The sequence below is a fragment of the Ctenopharyngodon idella genome, chromosome 18, assembly GCF_019924925.1.
Source record: "Ctenopharyngodon idella isolate HZGC_01 chromosome 18, HZGC01, whole genome shotgun sequence".
NCBI lineage: Eukaryota > Metazoa > Chordata > Actinopteri > Cypriniformes > Xenocyprididae > Ctenopharyngodon > Ctenopharyngodon idella.
The window spans coordinates 24,555,688-24,583,412 of NC_067237.1; the positions used below are offsets into that span (position 1 = coordinate 24,555,688).

Here is a 27,725-nt window from a genome sequence, read left to right on the forward strand (position 1 = left end):
AAGTTACTTTGTTTTCCTATTTATTGACTGACAGCACTCCTGTTCCCATGTTGAGAGAAATCATGAGTAAGTGCAGAGTTGTATGTGCTGTGTGAACATGATGGTTATTGGTGTTCTAGACTAAATGCAAGCATGTATTTACTCACAAAAACAGATTCAGTATCCAAAATGAATAAAAACAGTGAAATGCAAACTCGTAAACCAGCAATAATTAAATGTTAAATAACACAAATATACTTTATGTATTTAATCTCACTTTATTAACCGATGTCTTTGCTGCTGACCTTAGATGATCCAATTCAGCCATACAAATAAGCAAAAATGACTTTAGTTAAACATCACATTTGTGTTAATTTATTTTTGGTTTTTGTTTTGTTTTTATTGCTGAAGAGTGTTGAACTTTCTTCTCCTGCGTTCTGCGTTCATGCAGAACCATTCTCAATAATAATTAGTTAATTAAGTCATTTGTATGCTATTTATCTATTTTAGTGTGTTAATCACTTTTGGAGAGTTTTACACATTTAGTAAGTTGCCTGTAATTTAAGAATGATCACCCTGAAGGTGTGATAATGAGTAATTGCAAAATAAATAAATACATGGACATGAAATACTGATTTGATTTTAGACTTTTTTTAATATTAGCCTACCTTAATATTCCTCTAATTTAAAAAAAATCCATTAGGGACCATTCACACAGAACACGTTTTTGTGTTTAAAGACGTGAGATGCAGGCCAGTGTAATAAAAACATGCAAGGGACACGTTTTTAAAAGAAACGCGTTTTTAGGGGTTTTTCCATTCCAATGCGCTACTTTTCCATTGTTTTTCTAAGTAAACACGTGCTAGACAGATGTGCAAAACTGTTGCGCTCGCGTCTTTTGCAGCATCTCGAGTTCTAAAAACGCGGCTTTTAAAAAAAACATGTATCGAGATCTTGCGTTTTTCCCCATTCCACTGCCCGCGCCTCACGTTTTTTTAAAGCAAAAACGTGTTCTGTGTGAACGAGCCCTTAAAATGCTCTCATGCGTGAGATGCTGAAAAAGACACAAGTGCAATGCTCAAAGAAGTCCGTCTGGTGTCTAGCGCATGTTTACAATGGAAAAGCAGTGCAGTGGAATGCAATAAGGGGCCGTTCACACGGAACTCATTTTTGCATGAGATGTTGGAAAAGACACAAGCGCAATGGTTAAAGACATCCGTCTAGCACGTGTTTACGTAGATAAACAATGAAAAGCAGGCAGAACCTGATTTCTCCCAGTGCAACATGTTCCTGGATCAACATCTTTGTTGATCCTGGAACAACATTCCAATCAACCAATCAGATTTGAAGGACAATTTTATGGACAGTTTATGTCAAGTTTAGGCTTACAACCAGGGTCAGGTACTTCTACATCAGTGTTATTCACTTATAAATTCCCTCTGATTTTAGGGATAACTTATGGGTAGGGTTAGGTTTAGGGGTAGGGATATGGTCATGATTAAATTTTCAGACAAGAATGTTGTTCCAAGATCAACAAAATTTGTTGACACAGGGAAGAGTCTAACAACCATCATCATGTACAAAACATGGTAAAACAATATGTCATCATGTACAAAACATGGTAAAACAAACCCTTACCATGTACAAAACAAATATCAGATACTATCAGCACAGTTGAACAATCAGAATCGCGTATTTCAGAGACCCCTGTAATAATGCAGTGCATTAATTGGTGGTGGTTGTAAATAACCTTTAACTTTGCTATGTAATTTTGTCTAGCACTGATTGTGGTTCAAACATGATTGATAACTCAAACTGTGTGGTTTATTTTATCGAGAGGTGTGTTATTATTTTTCTAAGTGATCAGGCTCAAGATTTAGCTTGGTGGGCAATAAAACAGGGTATTTCCAAAAGACTTCTGTAGGGTGAGCCATATGTAACAATCAGAATATTATAGACACTGTTGAGGAACCACCCAGACACCCAGGCATCTTGGTAGGGGAATTTGCCTGCTAAATACCACTCACATTTTCTTCAAAAAATTTAAAAATCTAGTCAGTCTTCAGTCTTGGCATCATTACCAATATGCGATTAACCCTACCCAACTCATTTCAGGATGTTGAGAGGCACTATGCACAATTAGTCAAGGATGAGGTGAGCTGTGTTTCAATCCTTATGGTAGCATAGAGTTTCTGCTCCCTCTGAGGTAGTATAACATTTCCTCATGAATATTTGAACAAGGCTGCATGTTGGTGAGTCTCCTTAGTTCCCATTGCATTCACTTCTACAGGAACTCTGGGTCAGCAGGAGCAAAAAAACATTTTTAAACAGCTCAAAATTTCAAAGTTTGAAACTGGTTTCAGTGTTCAGTCAGAACGATGACCCTAAGGGCCACCTCTCATGGAGAGCTCCAGGCTCTGACTTCAATGAAGACCTCTGCTTCAGACAGCGGTATTTTTAAGTCCCTTTCTCACAGCAGCAACAACATGGGGGGACGATTCGAAAGCATTGAGGAGATTAAAGGAGTTTCGAAACCCACACACCCTCCTCGAAGACCTGTACGTGCAGTCCGACCTGTCAGTGCTCTGAGTGGCAGCGGCTCCTTCCTGCAGATCAACCACCTGCAGGGAGAACTAGTGAGGAAGAGGAAGGTAGGTGCTGACAGGATGGAGAACAATATAGGGCACATTCTGAACATTAGGATGTATGGATCAATAGAATTCTGTATTTGAGGTGTTTTTCACTTATTCTGACATGTGTATATATATGTATATATATAATAAGAGTTAAAGCAACACTATGTAGTTTTTCGACCTTAAAGGGTTAGTTCACCCAAAAATGAAAATAATGTCATTTATTACTCACCCTCATGCCATTCCACACCCGTAAGACCTTCGTTAATCTTCGGAACGCAAATTAAGATACTTTTGTTGAAATCCGATGACAGCAATGACATTTCCTCTCTTAAGATCCATTAATGTACTAAAAACATATTTAAATCAGTTCATGTGAGTACAGTGGTTCAATATTAATATTATAAAGCGACAATAATATTTTTGGTGCGCCAGAAAAACAAAATAACGGCGATTTCAAAACACTGCTTCATAAAGGTTCGGAGCGTTATGAATCTTTTAGAGATTTAAAGCACTGTTTTTGGACAGTGCGCATGTGCATACGTGCTCTAGTACGTCCGAACAAGCATTTGATCTAATCTGGAAATAAAGCAAAATAACTGAGGAAAATGAGAATTAGTCTTCTAATGCCATGTCCGTAATTTATAGCAAAAAATCTAGCATTAATTCGATCTCAAACGGATTCATTTAAAGAAGTTATTACTCACCACCTGCGTGACGTGATGTGGTTGAACGACAGGTTTGCGACAATACGGTTTCGGGAAACAGTCGTGACTAGCTAGTTGATTTGTTCAGCGATGCATCCTACTATGGTAGTTCAGTAGCGAGTTACATCGTTGTTCGGGAAACGCTCCCCTGGTCGGTGGACATGGTTTCCAAACGAGGTTTCTGCATGATTCAGTCAGCTTAATTAACAAATTCACGTGTATAGCGCTGCCCACGGGGAAGCTTATACAGATAGTATTTACGACACTGGTAACAGACAATTGCGCTTATCAACCACATAGGGGAACCGTGAGCAAATGTTCCATGGTGTTGCTTTAAAAAATAACAAGTAGTTGAAACTTTCTTCATCAATATTCTTTGTGTCTTGGATGCCTTAGTGACCCTCACTGTCACTGTATCTGTGTTCAGGAATGTGAGGACCTGAAAAAGGAGAACAAGTATTTGTCTAACGAAATTCACATGGAAAGGATAATGATGAGAACTGAGAGTGAGCTCACCATGAGAAACCTGCGGAATCTCAACCAGGAACTCCAGGCCCAAGTTAAAGAGGTGTTCACATTACACATCTTGAATCATAGAAGATGTAGAAGAACAAGAGAGAGGAAAAAAAATATATACAAATGAAACCATGATTCTGTCCCTTCTTTCCTTTGTTATAAGCTGAAACAGAAGCTCTATCTCAGCCAGCAGAGGGCGACACTGTGTTCCAGGGCAGCCGAGGATGCTGATAGAGCACGAGCAGAGGCGGACAAGGGCAGGGCACTGGCAGAGGCCCGAGCACTAGACAGCAGGCAAGAAAAAGATCTTGCATTAGCTGACAAAAGACGGTTCAGCGATGAACTACAGCTGCTGAAGAAAGAGGTACACATACAATATCATACAAGTATACACACAGAATGCAAAATAATGCTATATATGCCTCCACTGAATTAATTTGCATACTGTCATCCATAGCACAATGATGTCCAGCTACTTTTAGCACAGGCTGAAAAGAATTACTTTGAGACTAAGCTTAAACTAGACAGGGCGTCAGGAGAAAAGCATGCTCTCCTGGAGGAGAACAGAATACTGGAAGATGAGAGGAACACGTTACGACACAAACTGAAAGAACTGACTGAGGAGAATGTGAAGATAATGGAAAAGTAAGCTCACAAGCATTCAGCAATGCCATTTCTCTTTGGTAATTTAAGCAAAAGGTCCTGCCTGGCATGACAGAGTTCAGGCCATTATAATGCAATAAAAGCTAAATAGGAATGGCTCATGATGCTGTCTGTCACTGTCATCCTCCCCCTCTGTAGGGAGGTGAACTCCAGACGCAGAGCTTTGGTTGCTGAAGAGCAGAGTGAGAGGGCCAATAAAGCCCAGCAGGAGGCTGAGCAGGAAAGACATTTAGCTGAGCAGGAGAGGCAGGATCGCACCAGGGAGTGTCTCAGCTGGAGAGAGAAACACCAGGCCCTGGCAGAAGTCATCAGAGCGCAGGAAGAGCTCAAGTCTCTGAGGCAGACCAAAGCAGTAAGTCCTCTTGATTATGGGGTCAGTCCATGAAGAGAGTTCCTTTTGCGTCCATCATCAATATAAGAGTACACAGAATTTTACTTGCGTTTTATTTTATTACTTTTACTTGTGTTTTATTGTAGACATTTTTATGTTCACAATTCAACAAATATTCAGTAAAATATATTTAATTATATTTATTACTATGATGTTGATGATGATTATGATGTGTGGCTAAGTATGGTGTCCCATACTTGGAATTTGTGCTCTGCATTTCACCCATCCAAGTGCACACACAGCAGCGAGTATTGAACACACACCCAGAGCAATGGGCAGCCATTATTTGCTGTGGTGCCCAGGGAGCGATTGGGGGTTAGGTGTCTTGTTCAAGGGCACCTCTTGTGGGTGATGAGGGTGGAAGAGAGCGCTGTTCATTCACTCCCCCCATCTACATTTCCTGTAAACTATGACTCTCTAATCATTAGGCCACAACTGCCCCATTAGAAATAATATATTGGAATATATGCTTTTTTAATTTTACATATACTTATATATATATAATACTTTTATTCAGCAAGGATGCTTTAAATTGATCAAAAGTGAAAAAAAAGAAAGATAATTTAACAAAATATTTGTTTCAAATAAATGCTGTTCTGTTTTTCAAAGACTTTACATTTATCAAAGAATCCAAATCAGCATATTAGAATGATTTCTGAAGAATCATGTGACTCTGAATGCTGAAAATTCAGCTTCGCCATCACAGGAATAAATTACATTTTAAAATATATTAAAATAGAAAGTAATTGAATTGTAAGAATATTTTTTACAGTATTAGTGTTCATACCGCTATTTTTAAATTATATTAGTTCACAAAACATGAAAAATTATAATGCAATAAAAGCCATAGCGAAATAACCCTAAAAAAAAAAAATTCAAAATGGAAACGTCACATCTTATGAAATGACACTTTAGAATTTTCTTTGATGGCACTAATAACATGTACTCACATCTCCCTTCAGTGTCAAGCTAATATAAAGAGTTACTTCCTGTGTATGACTGAAAGCGACCAGAGGGTTAAGATCCTAAAAAATCAAGATGGCACACCAAGGAACTTTACGGTTAAGTTTTTCTTTTCAGCACATTGTTTATTAATATTTTATTAATAGTTTTGTTACTAAATAATAGCATTAAACAATATGCACCCAACAGGAAGGAGACCCTGTGTACATCTCCACACCTGACCTCAACAGTGAGGATTCAGAGAGGAGGTCAGGGAGGCAAGTCTTTTTTTAAAGGAAATTTTCATACCAATGCTAAACTAAGATGAATAAATGTCTTGACTGTTAATTTCTCTTATCCAGCAGAACAATGTTCAGGGTAGCCGCTCCTCGAGTTGGAAGAGACACTGGCCCAGCCCAATTCAGTGAGCTGTCACCAATGGCAGACTCTCACGATTCTGGATTTTCAAGGAGAAACAGGAAAGTGGAATATTTCTGGATCCCCACTGATGAGGAATAATTGCACTTACAACAAACACTTGAGCTGATCAAGTTCTTCTTTTATTGTAAATTCAGCAATAGTGGTGAATACAGCACTAAACAGCCTTACAATGACATGATCATAAGCCATTTCATTTGACAATTGGACTGCAGTTAACATGTTGGCAAATGTAAGTTTAACAAGACCGACTGTCAAATACAATTAAACACCTGTCAATAAAAGGTTGTTTGAGAACCCCTTATTGACAAGGGCAAAAGCCTTTCCTCTTTAATGGGCATCAAGGATTTTTATTTACGTTTAATGATCAATTAAAAGGCAGGTTAAAATAATCCACCAGTTTGAGGTTTAAGATTGAAATAATTTGCTGCAGATCAGTGGGACCTGAAGCGCAACATTACTACTGCCATTAGACAGAGAATACATCTCTGTTACCTTGTCAGAACACACTGCAGACAACATTAAGGAAGTAAGGCTGGGGCAGCAGAGGCATTAAGTTGACACTAGTAGCTTGATATCTGAATCTTCAATGGAAAGCACTTAAACTCTACTGCAAGCTGAGATATTAGGTAGTGTGTTGTGCAAAACTGAATGACTAGGCAGTTGTTCTGGATCTTAATTCAAGACTAAAACTTTAGACATATCAGAAGCCTGCACTAAATAACGCTTATTCAGTAGGAGGTAGAAGTGGAATCTGCTAAAGTTACAGTGATTACAGGTTTAGATGTTTAAATCATGCACGAGGGTTGAAGGATATTGCAACCGACCCAGAATAACACTAATAAAAGCGTCTACAGCGTAACCTATAAAGGCCATTCAACTAGGATCTCATGATTAATTTTAATCAATCCCCAAGACTGCAAACAAATCATTGGTTCTATATAGTGACAGCTTCACTTTAGCTGAGACACCAAAAGGTTTCCTGTCCTGTGCCTTGTGAAACAAAAACACAGATTAAACCAGGCAGAACATGTAAGGAAGATTTGACTAACACTTTTTCTACTGAAAAAGCATAGTGGTTGATTTATCATCTAAAAATAAAACCGATAACAAGCCGGACATTGGTTAGGATACAAGGAAACAGAGACATTATGATATTGGTATTACTATGTCTTTCATTTAATTCATGTGCCTAGCAGCAGAGTAATATAGCTGGCTGAGTGGAGCTACTGCAAAGAGTGTGGGAACCAAAGAGAAGACAGCAAGTCATGTAGCAGGAAATTAATATGTACTATGAGGATTAGTCCCTCCTCAGTCAGCTTCCTCCTCTGACTCCTCTTCCTCAGCCGTCTCAAGCCAAGTCAGCCACTGGTTCACCTGAAAAGAAAAAAGATCTGTAAATATACATGCTTGTACTCAGAGAGAGGAAAAAAAAAAAAAACGTTCTGTTTGAGAACACTAAAGTTTGAAGGAGTTAAACACCTGGAATAAGGCTTTTCCTTTTCCAGGAAATTCTTGGGAAATGTCTTCTTTCCAAGAAAGGAAAGCTTCCTCCTCAATGATCTCCATGTCATACAAGTTGACAAAGTAGCGAAGCAACATACCTAAATTGCAATAAAAAAATAAAAAATAAGAGCCTCAAACCTCAAATTTAAAAAAAAGTCATGGTTTTATTGATCTCAACAGGGACAGAATGTTACAATCTGAATAGTTTCTGTACCTTTTGGGAAAGCGTTGGCATTACAGTGCACCTGCAGGGCATACAGGGCACTGACCTGCAGGTCAGTGTGATCGTGGAGGAATTTCTGCAGGACTGGCTTGAAGGCGAGTAATAGTGCCTTCTCCTGGTCCAGCTGCTCTTTAGAAGGGGAGGACAGTTGCTCATCACCCTCGGTCACACCAAGCTCAGCAAAGATGTACTGCAGGAAGCTGTTAAATAGAAAAACAGCAAGGCTTGTTAACTACGACATCAATTATAAGAAAGGCTTGCATATATCTGCGTTTATGGATGTGATGCAGATACAGTGGGCTGTACCTCGTCATAAGTATGTTGACAAAGCCCTTGTCTGTGTGGAGTTTGAGAGAAATATTGTCTTTGATCCACTTGTAGATGGTCTGAGGGGAGGGGTCTGCTTTGATTTGCTTCAGCAGTTCCTTCTCCAGTTTCAGCAAGGGGAAGAGGAAACTCAGACCTTTCCCCTCAAGAACCTCCAGCATACGGTCCTTATTCTGGTCAATTTCTGAGAAACAAAAATCTAGTTAAAGATAGGACGTAATCCAAACCAATCCCATTTCATAACCAAAAAAATAAAAATTCAGAGAGGATTTTTCTGTTGATCTAATCAAAAAGAAAGAAAGAAAAAAAAAAAAAAAAAAAATTCACCTTTTTTTTTTTTTTTTTTTTTTTTTTTAAATCAAATGCAGCGACTCAGAATCAAGTATTCTGGAGAGTTGTATAATAAAAACTTAAGTGTAGGAGGAAGACTTACCAGGAAGCATCTTCTGCATGTTGACCTTGCTCTGCTGAAAAAGATCTGTGAGCCACTCACGGTCCTTGAGCTTGGAAGCTTGCTGCAGGCAAAGCAGGAAAAGAGGAAAGTGGTTGCCATTCTCGAGTGGATGAGCCAGTTCTGCCATACTGACCAGCTCAGCAATGATGGCTCGTGCTGCAAACTGGGCTAGGTATGACTTTACCAGAGGAATGTCCACCTCAATCTTAGGGCACTGATCCAAGACATTCAGCAGAGCCTGATGACAAAGTACAATTATTGGAATTAGCAGTGAAGTGCTAAATGAAAGTCTTTTGATTGCTTAAGGAAAAAAAAAAAAAAAAAAAAAAAAGCAAGTTTACTTACATGCATGAAGTTTTCCCCCGTGATGACGCTCTCAGTACGCAGTGTGTTGATAAGAGTGCTAGCCTGTTCCCGGTCTTCATCAGTCCTCTCCAGAGAACAGAGGATGATCTTACTCAACATCTCTGGCAGAAAATGTTTGGGAGCTTTCATCTCTCTCACACCACTGACAGCATCCTCCATGTTCTTACTGTTCAGATACTCAGTCACAATGTTCTCCTGTTGTAAACAAAGTCAGTAAACCATTAGAAAGTCTCTAGCAACCAGTGATGAAAATGCTTTGAACACGAGTAGTACAACAAAACAAAGACACCCACAGTCATTTTCAGCAGTTCTTCCTTAGCAGGTGCTGGTTTCTTAGTAGTCTTCTGAGGTTTCTCCTGGATCAGAGGCGGGTTGGTTTTTAGACCAAGTTGAGGGGGCTAAAAAGAACACATGAAAAATGAGCAACACACTGGCAAGATTTATAAAAAAAAAAAAAAAAAAAAAAAAAAAAAAAAAACAGCAATTAATTGCTCCCATATGTAATCAGTTGTCAAAAAGAGAAAGAGTTCAGCAAAGCTTAGAGAGATTTCTACCTGTCCAAGTGGTGGAGTCTGTGTCCGTGGAGGCTGAGCACTGGGAGGAATCATGGTGGGAATCTGGGGCTGAAGTTTTGGCACTTGGTTTTTATTCAAAAGGAAGGACTGAGCAGGTCTAAGGCTGATCTGTAAGAATGGATCATGAAAAAAACAAAACAAACATTGTTAGGTTAATAACAAAGATTAAAATGTTTAAGACCATTGTGCCAATTCACACCCTCATATCTCATAATCGCAGTCAGTGGACTGGATAGGAGTTTAAGAATGAGGGATAGGAGAGAGGCATAAGGAGGAGATAAAGAAAAGGAAGAAACAGATCAGACAAAGAAAGAAAGAAAACTACCATCCAGTTGAGTCCCTCAGAATAACGCGTCTTTTTATAATCACAGGGTGCAAGAGGTTTTGGGTTTACTCAGTGTTTAGTGTCTCTGGTTTACCTCATCTGCATTGAGCTGCCCTTTCTTGAAGCGCGGAGGCATGTCTTTAGATTGAGCTTGTTGCTGGTTCGAATGGTTCTGGTTTTGATTGTGAAAATGCTGATTCTGTCCCTAACGATATACAATTATTTAGCAATCTCAAACTGCTTTGAAAAAGGTAAATTATTGCTGTTAGTGCTGAAAAAAAAAAAAAAAAAAAAAAAAAGTTTATGCTTACCTGGTTAGACTTGATGAAAGGCTTCATACCCAAGTCAAACTGTGACTGTGGTTGGGAAGTCATGTGTCCACTGTGGCCATTGAAAAGAGGATTTGTACGATGACGTCCTAGGGTGGGGGAAAATCTGTCCTGGATCACACCTGGACCAGTCCCTATGCCAATACCTGCATATACAAATGCAGATAAAATGAAGACATGGCACATTATTCAAGAGACAATTCATAAATACAATTCACAGGTTCTAAGCTCACCTGGAATCTGACCAAACATATCGGCCAATCCCCCAAGAGTTTCTCTATCCAGTTTCATCCTGTTCGGCATGAAGGGGCCTTCTAGGAAGAAGTCCATTCTCATTCCCTGGTTCATGGGTGGAATGAAAACACCCAAATCCTTCAACAAAAGGGAAAAAAAAAAAAAATAACTAATAACCAACACTGTATAAACTTACATTTGTTTATAATAGCAGAGTCTGTAACAGCCTAAAATAATATGACAGTTTTTGTAAAAACTGAAAAAGAAAAACCCTCACTGACTCACCTTCACTGCATCTTGACGAATCTGGTTAATCGTCTTTGGTCCGTTGTCGATAAAAGCTTTGCGAGGAACCCAATTGTTCTCTCTCAGCTCCACGGTGTCCTGCAGTAGGAAACGAATCCTTGCAGGCAAATCCTTGTTGTTCATTAAGGATCGCATTCGGCCAAAGTACTGATCCATTAAAGACTGTGGGAAAAGCAACAATAAATGAGGATGCATTCCCGCAAATGACAATCATGCTACTCAATGGCTATATCATCCTCTTAAACTTGCTTTAGAAGAAAAAAAACAAACAAACAAACAAAAAACCCACCTAATTCCATCTCTGTCTAAGATTTGTTTTGTCCATGAAAACAAGTCTTAAATGTGCTTCAAAACTGCTTCCAAAAAGTCACAATGACATTATTCCAGTCAGTTATGGTCTGGCTCTCTCAAATACAAGGCCAATTTCTTAGGAACAAGGTGAAGTACACCATTCCGTATTCAATTTTATATATGAGCCTGCAACAATTGTCTTATGGTTGAAACTCATCCCTCACAATCACCAACACCCTAAATCAACCCTTAATACCTACATATGAGCATTATTTAACTGATATAATAAATTAAACCTGTACTGCTACTTGTAACAAGATTATTTAATTAAAAATAGTACAAAATTTGAGAGACATGAAATTGGTGTTTCAATTCAGTCAATCCCCTTTTCCACTGCTGAATTAGAATAGTAACCCTTAAAAAGGTTCTTGGGCTAGATTGTACCTTGGCTTTTTCATGGTCGAGTCTGGGCCCCACAGTCCTCATTATCTGACAGAGACACTCCAGATCCTCTCCCATGTCCTTGAGCTGGACCCTCTTCTTTTTCTCCAAAAGCTACAGAAAGTGTAGAGTGTGACTTATCAAAATCACTGACTCACCATTAACCAAAGCACAAAATAAAGTGGAACTAAATTTTGAGTGGGATATGTTAAGCGATATTTTGAATGGGATACACACTGTTTTGATGCACTTATGAAGGATAGATTCATGGATGAGGTCAAGTTTGCCGAGTTCTCCGATGAATTTGATATTGCCAAGCATCTTGATCTTGGCAATGGCACGCTGCTCCTCCTCCTCAGAGGTGAGAGGGTTGTCTTGTTTGTCGTAGACTAAGCACAAAGATACATTTGAATATTAGAAACCTGCCACAGAGCATAATGCCTTGAAATAAAACAAAACAATTAGGATGTGAGGGGGAAAAAAAAAAAAAGTGACTCACTGTCAACATTTTTGGCGCGGTTCTCAAATTCATCTTGAAGCTTGGTAATTAGAAGTCTTCTGAAAGTCTGCAGGCAAATACAAAGTTATGAAAATAAATATGGTGCACAATAAGAACTAATTAGCTTGGTAAGCAATGTTTTTGTACAGCTCTTCCAGATTCAACAAACCCTTAAGAAACACAGATATGACATTCAATTTATAATGGCATTTAGGTACTCACTGTGCTCTGCTTTTGTGATGACTGGATTTCAGGTGTTGGGCCATCAAAGTTTGGTGCATCCTCTGCCAAACGCAGACATAGCTGAGCATAGAGTGAGCTGTATTTGGGCTCTTCTAGGGCTTTGTCTACGATCTACAGGAAACAACAGAATTAATATGTAACCACAGGTATTTCAGTAATGTATGGTATGTGTAGCTATATTTATAAGTTTATTTCATTATCCTAACATGTCTATTATCACTTAGTCAAGATGGTTTGTGAATTTCAAACACATGAAATGCTCTGTTGTTGCTTTTAAGACCTTTAAAGATAAGATTCAGCATTAAAATGTTCCTCAGAACTGTTTTTTTTGAGCAGTGGCAATGTAATCTGTCTTAAAACTAATATCTGAGCAGGGTTATATGATACATTCTAAATATATATTATAATTACCACCACAATGAAACAACCAATTACATGAGCAAAACCTATAACCAACACTACCATTAAAATGTTTGAGGTCAGTCAGATTTTTATTTGAGAGAAATTAATACTTTATTCAAGAAGGGTACCTTAATTTAATAAACAGTAAAGATAATGTAACAAAAGACTTCAATTTTAAATGCAATGAATGATTTATAAAGAATCATCTGACATTGTAGAGTGTAGTAATGGCTGCTGGAAATTCAGCTATGCATCACAAAAATAAATACATTTTAAAATATATTAAAATAGAAAAGTCCTTTTTAAATTACAATAATATTTCACATTACTATTTTTACTGTATTTTTGGTCAAATAAACGCAGCCTTGGTGAACAAAGACAATATATTTTTATTTATTTTTTTAAAAATCATATCGACTTTTAAAAGGTGGCGTAAATTGACCTATATTTTGGCCATTCTATATACAGTGCACAGCATAAATGAGTATACCCCCTCTGAACAAATACAAAAGATGTATTTTCTTTATGATCACTAATACAATTCATGGAAAGATGGCAAAACTAAAATGTATTAAACATATTTCTCAGTTTTTATTATGTATGTCATTAATAGCCATAAAATAAGTAAATTAGCCAATTTTGTTTAAATTAAGGATTGCAAAAAATGAGTACACCCTAGATTTAATTCAACAAATGTATACTATTCTAGTACTTAGTATGCCCTCCATAATTTTGAATATACTGCTCTGACCCTTCTTGGCACGGAGTGTACAAGTTCATGACAAATTGTCACATCTGTCCTGTTTAACTCCTGGATGATGAGATCCTTAAATGCCCTGATCTTTAATGGGGAGTGTTGCTCAACTCGTCTCTACAGAATCCCCCACAGGCGCTCAAGAGTGTTAAGATTAAGTGCAATACATGTCCACAGAAGGTTTTTCACCTTGGGAGAATGCATATCCTCATTGTCATGTTGAAAAAATGCCCAACAAAGCAGGGAATGAGGAAAGGGTAACATCTTCCATTTCAAGTTTGTGTATTAAATTACACAGTGGTGTGGGAATTCATGACAGCATTGATATAGCACAACTCCCTCACACCTTCAGCACTCATACATCCCTATATAAGAGCTTTACTACCACTGAACTTTACTGTGGGAACCAAGCACTTCTCACTGTACTCCTCCTCTAGCAACACCATAACATTTTGGATGCTGTTAGATCCAAAATGATTGATTTGGTCTCATGAGACCAGAGTATTGATTCCCAGAATCTATATTTTGTAAATATGGGCTTTGGAAATGGCTTTATTGTGCTTTGGCTACAGTAGGTAGCTCCAGTGAGAACAACAACCATGCATGTCATTTCTGCAGGCTGCATATTACTCTGTGAGATAAACAGTCTCTCTTTTCACAGCTTTTGCTGGCTGAATGAAGGCCTGATTATTTCAGGGGCCTTGTCACAAGTCCATTGTTTTTGAATTTCTGTGTTACTTTTGCTATATTTTCACACTTAAAACAATGATTTGGTAATCCTCTTGTACCACTGCCCTCTTCTGTGCTAATAAATAAGTCTCCTGACAGTTCTCTCCCAAGTGGTTCCATTGTTGTCAGCATTAAGTCTGAGAATGATTCAGTGGGCTATAACACTTTTAATTGTCAAGAAATTACTTCTCTTTAAATGTTTTGGTTCAGCATACTTACCTGTTGATCAAACATTGCCTTAAACTTACACCCAAAATTTTTTATTTTGTTTCATTTAGTAACTTTTAGGAGGGTGTACTCATTTTTGCTACACAACATTTTATCACCTTGGTAAGAAAATCTTATTTTCCTGAATAATTTTGACATGCTTCTTTGGTAATTGATTACGCAGACTTGCTGGAACATTATATCTCTAAAGAACCTTAACATGTCTTCTAAGTAATTGAGTAATTGCTGACTTTCAGAAGTCTCAGAGGGTTTGTACTCATTTATGCTGTGCACTGTAAAGAGCAATGCTAAAATGTCAACCTGATATGTAACATTGCAATGGTCTAAAAAAATTCGCGAACACCATTATGAAGCCAGATGAAAATTATAAAACAGCCGGTAATCAAGTTATGTATATATTAAAATGACGCAAAAGCATCTTACCAGCAAGATGATTCCTTTGAGGACAAGTTTAGAGTCTACACCCACATTGAGAAGCTCAAGGCATAGCTTGTCAAACTTTTCAGGGGTCAGCTTATTAAGTATGCTAAAAGAAAAAAGCAAAAGCAAAGAATAAACATCTTGTACCAGTTAAAACAAAGACCACAGTTTACCACATGTAAAGATGTGTGCTTATCTGAGCTAGAGAGCATCAGCTGACACAACCACAAAAAAAATGCTCAAACGGCCCAGAGCACAATGAACAAAAGAGCTCAAAAACAGAGGCTTCTTTAAGCTCATCACTGCTGAAGTGAATATTCATGCTCCTTAAGGACACTTACCCTCTCACTTTCCTAAATATTGCATCGTGATGTTCTTTTTCATTGGAGGAGTTGACATCTCGTCTAGTGCTTCGTGAAGGAACCCATCTCTGAACGCTAGGCCCTGGGGTTTTCCCCAGGTACTCGCTAAAGAGAAACAAAGAAATTAGAGCCTCTAAAACACATTAAAAAACAGGACTGTTCTTGACTTTAGCAAGGCATACCTGTTGCCGACAGTCTTGGGATAGTGCTGAGATGCACCCCTACCTCCTCCTCCGCCCGAAGAAGCACTAGAACAAAAGCAATATTAGATTATACAACGTCAGAACGCTTTTCACACAACCACCACCACAAACCAATACTTAACTGGCTTACACTTATCCAATTTGTTGTGGAAACCATTTTAACCAGTTTAAATAGCAAAGTAGCAGAAAAAGGAACTAGTGGACCAGTTAATACACCTTATGACTATCTTTAACGTGGCAAGAACCCCAATATCTGAGTGACTCTAGTCAGGACATTTTAAGACACCCATCTAAAAGAATTCCCCCATCTTGTTCAAATACGATCAATTATTTAAATCTTCAATTCAAACATCCTTTTAAAAATTCAGGCAAATGCTTTACCCCTCTTTCATGAGTTAAGTTAAATCGACTGAACTGTCCACTTGCTCAAGGCGATTGGTGCGGCGTCAATGCAGATGCTCGGGTCTAAAACGCAACTGAACCAGTGTGCGATAGAGAGAAATGCCAGTCATTAACACAATGTTCATGGTGTTTAATCTGAGTAGACCTATACATATCATTTTGACCTGAAAAGCTTCAACATTGGGAAATCCCATTTAAATTGGGTGCCTCAAAATGAAGCATTTTGCTAAACAAAAAAATTATGTAAATACATTTCTAGGGTAACAAGTGATATTTTAGGGTATAGCTAAGCTATGTTTCTTCTATTGATGTTAAGAAAGACTGGTAGCAAAGTCCTGGCCAGTGCTTGATGTTTGATCTCACCTGAAACGAGAAGCACCCCCTTCTGCAATCACACTCTCCACTTTGGCGGCTTGACAACGAAGAATCTTCAAAAGAATAATAATCAAAGGGCGGGGTGGGGAAATCCGAACTGTATGAGAGATAAAGAAGAAAAGAGAGAAAGAAAGAGTCAAGGAAACATGAGAAAACACAACAAACAGGTTGAGAAATAATTATTGCGTATTACACACACACACTGGAAGTACTAGTTTGATTAGAGATTTACTGATTTCCTCTTCCTTAAAACGAAAAGGCCTACATTAGAGATTGAGCAAACAAATATTTTATTGTACGAATATTTGGCCGGAAACAACTGGTTTTCCTCCTTTCATAACAAAAGAGGCGAGACCTTTAGCTTGCTAACACAGTAACAGAGGCAACAAAGAAAAAACAGCAAACAATGAATAACGCCTGAATAATTTTTATTATTCTTTAAGCCTGAAAGATGACCGAATTACTTAACAACAAAACGTAAACGGATATATATATAACGTACCAACATTTCTTTGGCGTAATGGCTAGCTAGCATGCTGTTTTTGGACACATGGGCACGCTTCAGGACACGGAGAAAGGCCAAAATAGACATATATTAAATTGTCTAACGACTGACATGTATTTTAAAATTTTATATTAACAAAATACAAACAGAAACGCTTTCAGGTGTTTGTTCTATAACGACGCCATTTTCTGCATTCACGCTCTCATAAGAGCAGCCATTTTATCATACGTTATATACAAAAGAACCTACCTTTACTAAGGCAACCTCAGTTTTGATTTTGGTTTTGTTCTTCTAAAAGAGAAAAAAGGATGAATATAAAAATAGATATGTTTTAGGAGTATTGAGAGAGTAACCGGTCAGGCACGATCGCAGTTCACTGTGGGTAAGAAAATGTTATGCGCGAGCCACCTCCTGACTGACTGCTTGACGTCACACAGGAACTTGATTTGTATTCGTCAGGACTTCGTTGTCAGTATTTTTCCGTTATTAACCACATAGGCTACAGATATTTTGGAATGGTCTCCTAAATATTCAGTTTTTGTGTGTGTGTAATTTGTTTTAAAAATTTGTGTAATTAATTTTAGAGTCTTTGATTTGATTATAAACAATAGGCTACGGTTGGTCATATAGTTTGGTTTACACCTGAACATTAAGATTAGATCCTATGAATCCAATGTTATTGTAGACCTTACAAATTGGACTCTCTGTTAAGTCTTTTCTGATTTCCTCTGTGGAAAACAATGACTTCTGGATCAGTTTTTATTTTTATCTTTTTCATTTTAATTGTTTTGTTTTGTCGTTTTTAATTTTTTAAAAAAAAAAAAATGTATTATTACATCGTTTTTTAATAATTTTAAATAAAAATGAGAAATGTTGCTTTGACAACTATAGTTGAAATAAGTTTTAGTTGTTGCTTTAAAAAAAAATATATATAGCCTATATTTTATTTCGAGTAACAATTTTTTTAATGGTTTTAGTTTCATAGGCTGGAAGAACCACTTTTGGTCCCTTCAAAAACTTTCAGTGAACAGTTCCTGAAAGAATAAGCTGGTTTTTTTTTTTGTTGTTGTTGTTTTTTTAACCCTATTGCAAACAAATCACTGCACATTTAATGTCTTTAAAGCTTTTTGTTTTCAACATAAGGAATTTTAATAGGTAATAGCATCACTTATATATCAATTAGACTGCATTATTTATTTATTTGGATGTATTTATAGTAATATAATACATAAGCGACTAGCATTATTTATGTTTCTTCGATAACACTAGTTAGGTTTTATTTGTTGACATTAGTTATCTACATTAGTTAAAATGAACTAACAATGAACAATACTTTAAGTTCTACAGCCTTTATTAATGTTAATCTTAACATTTACTAATACGTTTTCATCAAAAAGTTTTTTGTTAACATTAGTTAATGCACTTTGAGCTAACATGAACATGAACATTTGTACTAACTAACATTTAAAAAGGTTAATAAATGAGCTAGCATAATAAAATGCTAGCTCATGTTAGTTAATGCATTAATCAATGTTAACAAATGAGACCTTATTGTAAAGTGTTACTGTTTCTTCTGTCAGAAAAAAATAATCCCTCTTCTATGGAACAGACAAGTAGAAAAGTGCAGAATTAACTCCTCCAATGATCAAAGTGAGAACCAATTTGAGTTTTGACTGCAGATTAGAGAAAAAGGATGGGAATTGGAAAACGAAGGCTTGAGCAGGTGAGTGTTTAGTGGATTCAGGACAGAAATTGCTCACTGTCTATACAGAGAGAACAAGGCCAGCAGCATCAAGCAAAAGGGAACACTTATATCACAAAGTGTGACTGAAACCCAGGAAGAGAAGATAAGAAAAGTGGAGCCGTGTGTCTGATCAGGTGCGCTTGGACAGAATTGCCTACAGGCTTGATTTGGGAGTACCTTGGCTGTGATGGAACAGCTGGATCACGAGCAACAGTTACTTTGTTGCATCATGTTAAACAGGAACTGCTTTTTGGAGTTTTGCAAGATGCATGGGTGGGGACTAATAACATGGTCACATGGTATGCTCATTGAATGGATTGTAACATGCACAGTATCATTGCTAGAAAAATGATTTTATTTGTTATTGAATGTTCCTTCACTTTGTACTAACCCGATTCCAAAAAAGTTGGGACACTGTACAAATTGTGAATAAAAAAGGAATGCAATAATTTACAAATCTCATAAACTTATATTTTATTCACAATAGAATATAGATAACATATCAAATGTTGAACGTGAGACATTTTGAAATGTCATGCCAAATATTGGCTCATTTTGGATTTCATGGGAGCTACACATTCCAAAAAAGTTGGGACAGGTAGCAATAAGAGGCCGGAAAAGTTAAATGTACATATAAGGAACAGCTGGAGGACCAATCTGCAACTTATTAGGTCAATTGGCAACATGATTGAGTATAAAAAGAGCCTCTCAGAGTGGCAGTGTCTCTCAGAAGTCAAGATGGGCAGAGGATCACCAATTCCCCCAATGCTGCGGCGAAAAATAGTGGAGCAATATCAGAAAGGAGTTTCTCAGAGAAAAATTGCAAAGACTTTGAAGTTATCATCATCTACAGTGCATAATATCATCCAAAGATTCAGAGAATCTGGAACAATCTCTGTGCGTAAGGGTCAAGGCCGGAAAACCATACTGGATGCCCGTGATCTTCGGGCACTTAGACGGCACTGCATCACATACAGGAATGCTACTGTAATGCAAATCACAACATGGGCTCAGGAATACTTCCAGAAAACATTGTCGGTGAACACAATCCACCGTGCCATTCGCCATTGCCGGCTAAAACTCTACAGGTCAAAAAAGAAGACATATCTAAACATGATCCAGAAGCGCAGGCGTTTTCTCTGGGTCAAGGCTCATTTAAAATGGACTGTGGCAAAGTGGAAAACTGTTCTGTGGTCAGACGAATCAAAATTAGAAGTTCTTTTTGGAAAACTGGGACGCCATATCATCCGGACTAAAGAGGACAAGGACAACCCAAGTTGTTATCAGCGCTCAGTTCAGAAGCCTGCATCTCTGATGGTATGGGGTTGCATGAGTGCGTGTGGCATGGGCAGCTTACACATCTGGAAAGGCACCATCAATGCTGAAAGGTATATCCAAGTTCTAGAACAACATATGCTCCCATCCAGACGTCGTCTCTTTCAGGGAAGACCTTGCATTTTCCAACATGACAATGCCAGACCACATACTGCATCAATTACAACATCATGGCTGCATAGAAGAAGGATCCGGGTACTGAAATGGCCAGGCTGCAGTCCAGATCTTTCACCCATAGAAAACATTTGGCACATCATAAAGAGGAAGATGCGACAAAGAAGACCTAAGACAGTTGAGCAACTAGAAGCCTGTATTAGACAAGAATGGGACAACATTCCTATTCCTAAACTTGAGCAACTTGTCTCCTCAGTCCCCAGACGTTTGCAGACTGTTATATAAAAAAAGGGGGGATGCCACACAGTGGTAAACATGGCCTTGTCCCAACTTTTTTGAGATGTGTTGATGCCATGAAATTTAAAATCAACTTATTTTTCCCTTAAAATGATACATTTTCTCAGTTTAAACATTTGATATGTCATCTATGTTGTATTCTGAATAAAATATTGAAATTTGAAACTTCCACATCATTGCATTCCTTTTTTATTCACAATTTGTACAGTGTCCCAACTTTTTTTGGAATCGGGTTTGTACATTGTGAATATATTGTATACAACATATTGCAAAATTCATTAAAATGTTCATAAACTAAAATGTTCTTTTGGATGTTTCAGAATAAAGATTAAAAAATCAGACAAATACCAGTCAGATCAACGCATTAGCACAACTTTTTTTTTTTTCTTTTAAGTACAGTATTAATATAATTAGTTAAATATAAGTATAAATTATTTTGATTCTCTCAGTTTTAGAGGTCAATAAAATGAAATGTAAATATACCAATTAAAAAAAGAAAAACAAACATTTAAAAATGTAGAAAGGAATGTATATCTTTTTAGAAAAACTGCAAAAATCAAATGAACACAATTTCAATATCCCTTCAAATATTCAGGTGAAATTGCATTTCTGACTTTAGCCACTAAATGGCAGTAGAAACCTAAATATCTTTTCAAAAAGTATGTGTAATACAGTGGCCCCCAAAAGTAGCTCTATGGACAGATAAGTTGCACAACACTTTAATAACACTTTTAATCTTTTTAGCAAGTGACCATTTATTTAAATTTTAAATTTTATGATTTAATTACTTAATAGCTTTTCATTGAACTCATAAAGCCCTGCAGTTCCATCACGAACCGTCTAGGAAACCCTGACGTTATGTAATATTTAATGCACTTCATGTTGTTGATAACGAAGAATGGAATATATTTTCTTTCTCTTTGTATTTTTATATCAATATGGTACAAGATTGTCCTATTCAAATCAACGTGATGCTAGGTCAAAAGTAATCTAAAAGTAATCAAAAAGTAGTCATATTATATTACCTTAAATGTGTAATGTAATGGATTATTATCAATTTGGAATCAGTAACTGACTACAATTTGTAATCTACCCAGCACTGCATGTACATGACACAGAACACAATCACCAACCACTGAGCATGACAGTTTACTCTTGTTAATTAAAGACCTTCGAGACCGATAATCTTCTTAGTTTTTTTAAACTGAGATTATTTTTTCTTATTCTCCACCCAAAGATGGAGATAGGATATAAAGGACATCAAAATAGTTGCATCAAATCCATTATACTCACAAGTTATATTATATTTGAATTAATCTTAATTCAAAGGCTTGTAGCATATCAGCTTAGCTATGATTTCAGTTGCTGAAATCCTGGATACTTAATGTCTGTATTGTACAATGCAAGTGTGAACTTAAATACAGTGTGAAAATGTTAAGCTGCCCTGTAGAGTACAGTCAGCTCTCACGGTGCACTGCGTTCCCTTGTTGTTCCTTTATAATTTGCCGTTCTCTTTCCTGAGAATGCAAGTTCTTTAATCAGTATTTCAAAGGCCCATAATCCAGTACCAAGTAAACCACAAACACGTTTCTGAAATCTGCAGAGATTGCTTCCACACAATCAAAGAACATGCCTTCATCATGAGAGAGATTCAAACACATTACCTCTAGTTTAAAACAATATGTTCATAAGGTCCCTGATGTAATAATGTTCAAAGTCGAAGCTAGTCTCTCGGGTGTCCCTCACAGTATGACTTTGCATTGTGTTTGTACTGCAGGCCCATTGAACTACGAAGGATACACACAGTGACAAAAATAAATTTGCTTTGGTAACAGCCACTTGATTCCTTGTTTACGTCCCACCGTTGTTTTGTCCTTCAACTGCGACATGATTTAAAAGTAATGATGTAAACTAAAGACACCTTATTTGTTTTCAGATGTGCTAACTCAAGCACTTGTATAAGAAAATGTGTTCAGTGTAACATAAATGGTCCCTGACCCTCCCCCCCTTTTTTTTTTTACCTAGGGAGAAATTAATTTTGCATAATGTTGAGCAAAGCAAAACAACAATAAGGATTTTTCTGATTACAGAATAGTGTTGTTTTGCAATTTATTGCATCAGTTCAAAGTAAAAATTGCATTAGATTATTTAACACACACACAGTTTTTTTTTACTTGTTGGGACATAAAATTTTCATACGGATTCAGCAAGTGAGCTTTTACAGTCAGTTTGCATGTGTAAGAGTGCACGTTTTTGTGAGATAACAAATGAGTGTGAACCCTGCTGAAGACAAAAGTTACCCAGTCCTCGACAGCAGCAACAAAGATCCATTGCACACATATTCTCAAATATTCAAGGATGGCCTTGTTGACAATTGATCTTTGCAGAGAATGTTTTCCTTGGGTTATTTCCAATGTTTGCACAAAACTTCTCCTTCTGTCTGCTTCTATAGTCATAAAGATGAAATGAAACATTGGTCGCTGGGGACCCTCATATTTTTACCCAGTATTTGACTTGTGAAATCACAGTCACTGAGGTTGAATAAAAGGCTGAACCTCTGTGTATTTCTCCAGGTCCTGCCATAATAGTGCCAAAAACCTCACCAAGATTTGATGCATCCAATCATTTCATTCCCCTCCTGAAGATGAGCGAAGTGGTCCTTGTGATAATTAAAAAGCCATCGCTAACAGGAATCTTCTGCCTCATTAAAACCCTTCAAGCTCATAGATTTTATCTGCTGGAGGGAATGCGCACCAGTAAGGTGGCAGCCAGAGGGCCGTATTTCAGATGATAGCGTCACCTCTAAATTAGGAGATGAATTGTGGCTTCAAGGTTTCGTAAAGGTTGGATTTTGGATTTTAACATGATCACACACTAGTGGAAAGGATGAATAGTAGGTGATTAAGAGCTGTAAAAATGGACAAAAATCAAGAAAGGACAAGGAGGGCTATAGTGGAATTAAGAACCACAAAGAATCATGGATTGAGACAATGCGTCAGTCTTAAACAGCTTTCCTTTGCAACATTTGGTTTTGGTTAAGAATGTCATTGTAGAAATGTGATATTCACAATCAGCCATGATTCATGTATTCTATGAGCAATAGATAAAATTGGTAGAATATGTGAGGAATAATTGACGACGGGCTGTTGAATTATTAGAAAATAATGCACACTCGAGGTGGTAATGCGGCCACGCGAAGCAGAGTTATTTTCTGATAATTCAATGGCCCGGAGTCAATTATTCCACTTATACTGTGGTTACCACACCTCAAGACACTATTCAGATGTTGTATTTCAAGACATTTGTCAGGTTTTTGTCCTTAAAACGCTCTTGTGTGTGGGACTAATTTCTTACGCATCTCATCCCAAGCCTGCTAATTCCAAAATGTCATTAACGCGGTTATGAGAGAGAGAGAGAGAGAGAGAAAGAGAGAGAGAGGGAGGGAGGGGCATATGTGAATTAACCTGCCTGAGTGCGTGCTGTCACTACTCGATCCGTACCAGAAACACGATTTGATGCGCATGCGCGAATTTTCTGCCACTTCCTGTCATCGCTAACGTTTTTACGACAACGACGTCACTGTCACGATTTGTACTGTGTGTACATGTGCTCGATTTATAGAGACGTGCTGGAGAGTGACAGATGATAGCAATATGGATTCTTTTGCGTTTTATGTACATATTCAAGAATTTCTCTTAGAAGGAGAAATTCCTGACAATCTCTCAGAGCGTCGGAAGGTGAAACGGGCGTCTACGTATTTTACTATCAAAGGTAACTATGCCCTAATTTCACAGACAGGGCTTATATTAAGCCTGGATAAGGCCTAAATTAAATTATGGCATTTAAGTAGCTTTTATAAACGTGCCGTAAATTGTTTCGACATACTTCAGACAGGAAGTGGACGCATTTTGCACATGCGCAGAACAAATCGTGTTTCCGGTACGGATCGAGTAGTGACACGTGCATCTGTCAACAGTGTTCGGCAGCAGTGTCTACTAATAGCGAAACTGTAAGTTTATCTACCTCAATAAGTGCACAGTTATTACCTCGCTGGTGAAAAATGTCATGTAGCTTTTAAGTTGCTAAACTATTTTACTGATTAATTCATCAGAGCAGCGTGGACATCACGTTTCTGTGCGAGTGTGTGCGCTTGAGTGAGAGAGAGCGGGAGAAAGAGAGTGTGCTCTCAGGACATAATAAAACGTATTTTGTGGCGAAAAACATCTAAATAATTTGTCATTTTTATCCTCGTTTTTACTATATTTATTTGCTTGGTCAGTGTCGTTGTGGGTTTTGTTTCTTTTGCTGTTGTAGGCTGTAAGGACCTTTTGAAATAACTGAAATCATTTGGCGAAGTGATATGGAACTGCAATGCGGTCAAGACCTGCCTAGATCTACTTTAGCTGAACGTTCGTCAACCAGTCAGATTCAAGCATTCAACAGCCCTGTAGTATAATTTAAACATTTATCAAAAGTACTTTTCTTTTCTTTGAGGGGTAAAATGTTTGTAATTTTTTTTAAAAGTTGCTGTCATACTATTGAATAATCCATGATTATTCAACTTTAGGGCAAAATTAGGGCAGAAATCAACTGGATCGTGAAAATTTACGCACCAGAATGGAGCCAGACTGATGATGTTTCTCATTTTGAAAATTGGCTATTGGCTAATGTTACCGACATTAATGAAAAAAATTAAAGTTTCTGCTAAAGAAGTTAACATTTTATATATTTATATTAATTTTTAAAGTTTACAAAGGCAAACAACATCTACTGATAAATTGCACAGTGTGACCAGAAACATGCATTAGAAAAAGCAAATAGGGTCAATTTTGATTTCATGTTGACTTTAAATATAAATATATTATTTAAATATATTCTATATACAAAAGCATTGCTCAGATTCATGAAATAATAATATTTTGAAATAATTATTTTGAGAGTACAGCAATAAAATGAGAAATTCATCATAATATCAACTGATTTGTATTCAAATATAGGACTCACAAGGAAATGGAATTTTCTTTCATCTGCCCTCAGCATTATTATACAATTGGCATATATTTATTGGTACACATAGGAGTGTTAATATTCATGTCTGAGGTTCAAGGGAGATTCTTTATTTTACGGTACAGACACAAAGTACATGAAAGACTGAGAAGAAACACAAAATCGGTTTTATCAGTGGAAAGTGTACACTTTTTCTGGGAGTTTCTGCATTAGCATGATGACCCCAGGGCCTTTTATTTCCTGTATTGGAAATATCATCCTTTTAGATTTGCACATGAAAGGCCAGCACTCTCTCCTCAACAAAAAAAGGGACATTTTTTAACTTCAAAGAATTAAAATGATGAACGGAACTTTTGATAGGCTTTGTGATAACACATGAAAAACACCGTTCAGACACTGTGATTCAAACACAGAGTAATTTCTTTAAGATTATGGCCTCCTTGATTTCCTCAGATGTTAAGGGCCATGTTTAAGATTTCACAAAGCTGAATGATTGCCACACAGAAGGTTTGCTTTTGATACTGCATTCAAAATTAGATGTATACACAAATATGAATATCTTTCACAGCACCCCTTAATCTAGATCTTTACACCATTTAACCAATGCAACAAAAAACCCCAATTCATTATTTATGAATTCATTAATCAAATACACCTGTGCAATCATACCGTGTGTAGTTTTCAGCACTATCAGATCCATTGCAATAAAACTTCCGAGCTTCCCATGAGGTATAATTTTAATCAACAAAATTGATGCAGTTTAGGGTCATTCTGTTCTGAGCTTTATTATTTTTTGAAGAAATGCTTTATTGGATGTAACTTCAATTGCCACACATCCTTAAGAAAGATTTCCTTAATCTACATTTCTATCAGGATTCAATCAAAAGCTCATTTTGCATAAAGCCACTATTTTTTCAGTTAAGATGAAGAAAGTCAATCTGCCACTGGACTTGATCTAGTGTTGATGTATTACCAGTTGAGTTTATTTTTTCACTATGTTCTGTCACAGTAAAACTCAATTTGGACAAAAAAGGTGGAAAATAGAATAAAACATATGCCTGGTCTAGCTTCTTTTCTGCCAACTTCATTTTTGTTGTTTATGGCTCAGGTGCACATAACCAACAGAAAGTGAAATACAAACAGTTGCTAAATTTAACTGTAAGCTTGGGTTGAAAAGTCGTTTCAACTCGACACCCACAACCTTGACAGAAGAAAAGAGGCAGAAATAATGGATTCCAGGGGGAAATGATTGGAGGTTGTCCCATAAATCTGCAGCAAGAGAGCCATTGAGGGATAGCCATGCTGTGCACTAGCTCATTCTGATATTTCACGTCTTGTGCATCGCCTATTACTGCCATGTTTGTGGGTGCAATGGTGTTAATTTTGGTTCATGTGGGTGTTTTGACTACTTCCTTTGCAAATTGCAATCACCTGGACTTTACAAACTAATGTGGTGATATACTTTCCCTCTAAAAGCTGTTTGTGAACTGCTTCATTTTAGCGAATCACACAGATAAATCTACTCCAGGCAATCAAATATAACCAAACACCAAAAAAAGGGACTAAAAAGCAGTTTGTTTTCTATTCCTCTTTCCTAAAGCTATATTCAGGTGTTTTGCTTTGTGAGGTCAGCCACTTCAGCAAATTGTTGTAAGAGCTGGAGGGGCATGCCTCAAGGACAACGTGAATGATTCAAACCATAAGAGTCAGTGATTAAACGTTCCCGGTGTTCCAAGCTTACAGCAGCTATATTCGACTTCATGTAATTAAGACATGTTAAGATCAACATAACACTCTAAGTTAATGCATTATGTACTTCAAAGAACAATAGAGATTTATCATCTTTGCAGAAAATAGTATGGTAGTTCTCTAAGGAATATGTATTTTGCATACCTGCTCTGTACAGTTTTGTCTTTTCATTATTCAACAGAATGCAGAATCCATCCCACTGAGATCTAGTGAATAAATATATTTTCAATAAATAAAGGCATTGCCTTATATTTTCTTTTCTACTACTGTCTATATGCCTGCTGGGGAACCCAGTGTGTTTGTACTGTTATTGCTACATGTTTTATACTTAGAATGTAACCCAATGGCAAAATATATAGTATATTAAAGTCAGCGTGAAATCAAAATTTACAGTATTTACTCATTTAATACAAGTTTCTATTGTACACTATTTAAGTAATGTTAAAAGGAATAAATACCTTAAGTTTTACCCTTAAGTTTTGAAAAGATTTGTGTAGATCTATCTGTTTATTGCTTGCGTGTCCCGCAGGAGCAAAAACAGACAGGAAATAGCCCCTTTAACATATGAGGTTTGAGGCCCAATTCATTTTAGACAAAACAACACAGTAGGTTTCGCTGCTAGAGGACGCTTATTAAAAATGATAACAAAGGCATAGCTCAATGACGCCATGAATGAGCATGGAATCATGAGAGGTATCATCTTCACTTCAA

At 37.1% G+C, this 27,725-nt stretch overlaps 2 protein-coding genes and 1 non-coding gene across 4 annotated transcripts; 1 reads left to right on the forward strand and 2 right to left on the reverse strand.

Annotated features, from left to right (window-relative positions):
* The first annotated feature begins 894 nt into the window (after positions 1-894).
* LOC127499656 (polyamine-modulated factor 1-binding protein 1) lies at positions 895-7,691 on the forward strand. The gene is made up of 7 exons (XM_051870082.1): positions 895-2,630; positions 3,747-3,887; positions 3,999-4,199; positions 4,293-4,480; positions 4,637-4,850; positions 5,852-5,950; positions 6,042-7,691. The coding sequence occupies exons 1-7, from the start codon at positions 2,358-2,360 to the stop codon at positions 6,123-6,125; spliced, it is 1,200 nt and encodes a 399-aa protein (XP_051726042.1). The 5' UTR covers positions 895-2,357; the 3' UTR covers positions 6,126-7,691.
* Positions 6,370-17,227, reverse strand: eif4g2b (eukaryotic translation initiation factor 4, gamma 2b). 2 transcript variants are annotated; one of them, XM_051870080.1, is made up of 22 exons: positions 17,018-17,227; positions 16,252-16,360; positions 15,868-15,962; positions 15,466-15,531; positions 15,263-15,388; positions 14,925-15,027; positions 12,368-12,499; positions 12,146-12,212; positions 11,884-12,035; positions 11,650-11,760; positions 10,894-11,076; positions 10,608-10,746; positions 10,357-10,520; positions 10,140-10,250; positions 9,700-9,828; positions 9,439-9,543; positions 9,125-9,340; positions 8,759-9,017; positions 8,305-8,509; positions 7,990-8,198; positions 7,752-7,873; positions 6,370-7,646 (listed from the first exon to the last, which is right to left on the reverse strand). In XM_051870080.1, the coding sequence occupies exons 3-22, from the start codon at positions 15,876-15,878 to the stop codon at positions 7,581-7,583; spliced, it is 2,676 nt and encodes an 891-aa protein (XP_051726040.1). In that variant the 5' UTR covers positions 15,879-15,962; positions 16,252-16,360; positions 17,018-17,227; the 3' UTR covers positions 6,370-7,580. The 2 variants fall into 2 exon arrangements, with proteins under 2 accessions (XP_051726040.1, XP_051726041.1); XM_051870081.1 differs by lacking the exon at positions 10,140-10,250.
* On the reverse strand, positions 9,916-10,096 carry LOC127500390 (small nucleolar RNA SNORD97). The gene has a single exon (XR_007926341.1). It is a non-coding gene; the product is annotated as a small nucleolar RNA SNORD97 (small nucleolar RNA).
* Positions 17,228-27,725: the final 10,498 nt, after the last annotated feature.